At 40.6% G+C, this 2,500-nt stretch overlaps 1 protein-coding gene across 3 annotated transcripts in view; it reads left to right on the forward strand.

Moving 5' to 3' along the window:
* Window positions 1–2,500, forward strand: part of LOC147022200 (cohesin subunit SA-1-like) — a 136,043-nt gene that overhangs the window by 13,704 nt on the left and 119,839 nt on the right. For all 3 annotated transcript variants that reach the window (XM_085892872.1, XM_085892871.1, XM_085892873.1), the window contains exon 4: window positions 2,493–2,500. This exon is cut by the window's right edge and continues 91 nt beyond it. In XM_085892872.1, coding sequence (XP_085748998.1) covers window positions 2,493–2,500 — 8 coding nt within the window. The remainder of the gene's footprint in view (window positions 1–2,492) is intronic.

Consider the following 2,500-nt stretch of genomic DNA (forward strand, 5'->3'; position numbering starts at 1 on the left):
GCGTGCTTACACCCGCTTCTCGTGCGCTTCCTCTCTCGCTTACTTCTTCGCTTCTTCTCTCCCTTTCTTCTCCCAATTCGTTTTATATCTGCGGCCCGTCTCGGCGGGCACAGAGTACCCCCAAGCTCACCCCACCCCACTTGCACACCGTTACCATGACTTCCCGTGTGATCCAAAAAAAGGTGGGCGTTTGCGCTGGGCGAAAGAAATATGTGCATAAACGTTCCTGAGGAAAAATAAGGTGGGCGCCGGTGCTCGCGAAAGAAATACAGTATGTGTAAACGTGTCTGTCGTAAAGAAAAAAAAAGCTTCCCAGAAGAGAGGAGATCTATTCTTCACCCTTCTCAACGCATCACATTTAAAACCCCATTAGACATGGGGATGGGGCGAATCTGAATCATGCATTTAAGGAAATAACTGTCTGAGGACCTGGATGTGTGGATGCATTCATCAGACCGGATTCTGAAGTCCATAACAAAATATATATATATATATATATATATATATATATATATATATATATATATATATATATATATATATATATATATATATATATTGTCCTTCAAAAAAGAGTTCCTGTTATCATCGAATAGTAATGTTACCGTTGGAACCGCTGCATTAAGCTCCTGTTTTCGCTTCTTCAATAATGGAAAGCTGGATTTTTAAAACGAGCATCTTTATGATTAGCACATAAATTTTTGTTTGAAGTATATCATTTATTTCATTTCCTCCAAGCAAATCGATTATTAGCTATCCAGTGGTGCCATTTTTATTTATTCTACAACAGCAGGAACTGCGACATAACAGCTCGAGGTTCTGCTTCTTTTTCAAATGACATACGGACGGATGCATCTCATTTTAGTCGGAGATGGTATTTTGAAGTTAAGAATGTCATTCATCTTATTGCTCATTCCAGTCATTCCCTTCTTGTTGAACTCCCAATGTCCAGAGTATCTACTCACCTCAATTCTTTTGTTCCACTTTTCTGTGCTTTGTGAAATCGCCTTTATTATTTTTATTTGCATTATCTGGGGCTCGTAGTGGAGAGTGTGCGCGTGCGCATGACACGCACACAAACACACTCACCCCCACCCCACCCCACAACTAATTTAATAATTGATCATTCATTCTCAGATCTAACAGAATCAAAATAACCTCAACGAGGCTCTGCATTGTTTAGTGTTCTGTCTTGTTTCTCTCTGTCACTTTACTGTTTGATCAACCTGCATATTGTTTTGCAAGATAAAGTTAGGCATAACGGGAGAAATAATCATCATCATCATCATCATCATTTTACAGCCGTTTCCATGCTTGCATGTGTTAGCAGTGGTTCACCTAATGGCTGCTTTCCAGGCTGCACGATCCCTTGCTAGCCCTCTTGTTTGGCCTTTAACTCAAAGATCATCTCTCAGCAACACATCCCGTATTTTCCTCAGACGGCCTCTCGCCTTCCTTCCATTCACGTTCATATTTATGCACCTCTTCACACAACTACCCACCCACATCCTTTCCACATGTCCAAACCATCTCAACCTACACCTATGCATAACCTTACTTATGCTTTCTATACCTAACCTATCTCTTAATTCCACATTTGATATCCTATCCTTCAGTGTCACATCACACATCCACCTCACCATTCTCATTTCATTTCATTCACTCCTCTGTTCATCCTCCTTTTTGATCACCCATGTTTCGCTGCCATACATCACGCTTCCAACGCAAGCTGCATCCAATTTTCCCTTTAATTGGAGAGAGGTCCCACTTGATGTCAATCGGGATAGTAACTCCCTAAACTTCCTCCAGCCACTTCTAATTCTTGCATTCACTGCTTCCTCCACACCACCACCTGCACTCATCATATCACCAAGGTAACAGAATATATCTGCACATTCCAGAGATGTATTCCCATAAACTAACCTTTCTGCTCTTACTGGAGTCGCTTGTTTACCTGCTCAAACAGCACATTTGAAGTCAGGAACCACCTGCAGTCTACAACTGATGTCACTACACCTCTTGTGCACCCAGCAGTTGCAGGATTTACACAATATTGAATTTTCTATAGACAATACCTTTTCTGCAGACAGCACAGGGCCACCTCCATCTTTTATTTTTATTTTTATTTTTTCCACACTTCCTTCTCCCACACCATGAATCACAACTTTCGTTTTCTCTGTATTCACTTTCATTCCTCTGGCCTCCACGCCCTCCTTCCATATTGTATATTTACCCATCACCTCTTCCACACTGTGGGCTATCAGCACGAGGTCATCAGTATACAGGCTGATGTGAACATATCAAAGGACACACCTGGAGAGCTTCCATTATTTTTATTTCACGATCAGATAAAATATTTGTTTTCATTTTTTGATTTAGATATGATGTTTAAAGTAACTTTTAATGATCATTGTGCAACTTTATGGTACATTTCGATGAAAAGTCAAATCTATGCGTTGAACTTGGTTTGTTTTGACCTGATTTGTGTGCAGGCTCTGCA

Source organism: Eptatretus burgeri, chromosome 8, assembly GCF_056783735.1.
Source record: "Eptatretus burgeri isolate ZD-2024b chromosome 8, Ebu_testis_v1, whole genome shotgun sequence".
NCBI classification, from domain to species: Eukaryota; Metazoa; Chordata; class Myxini; order Myxiniformes; family Myxinidae; genus Eptatretus; species Eptatretus burgeri.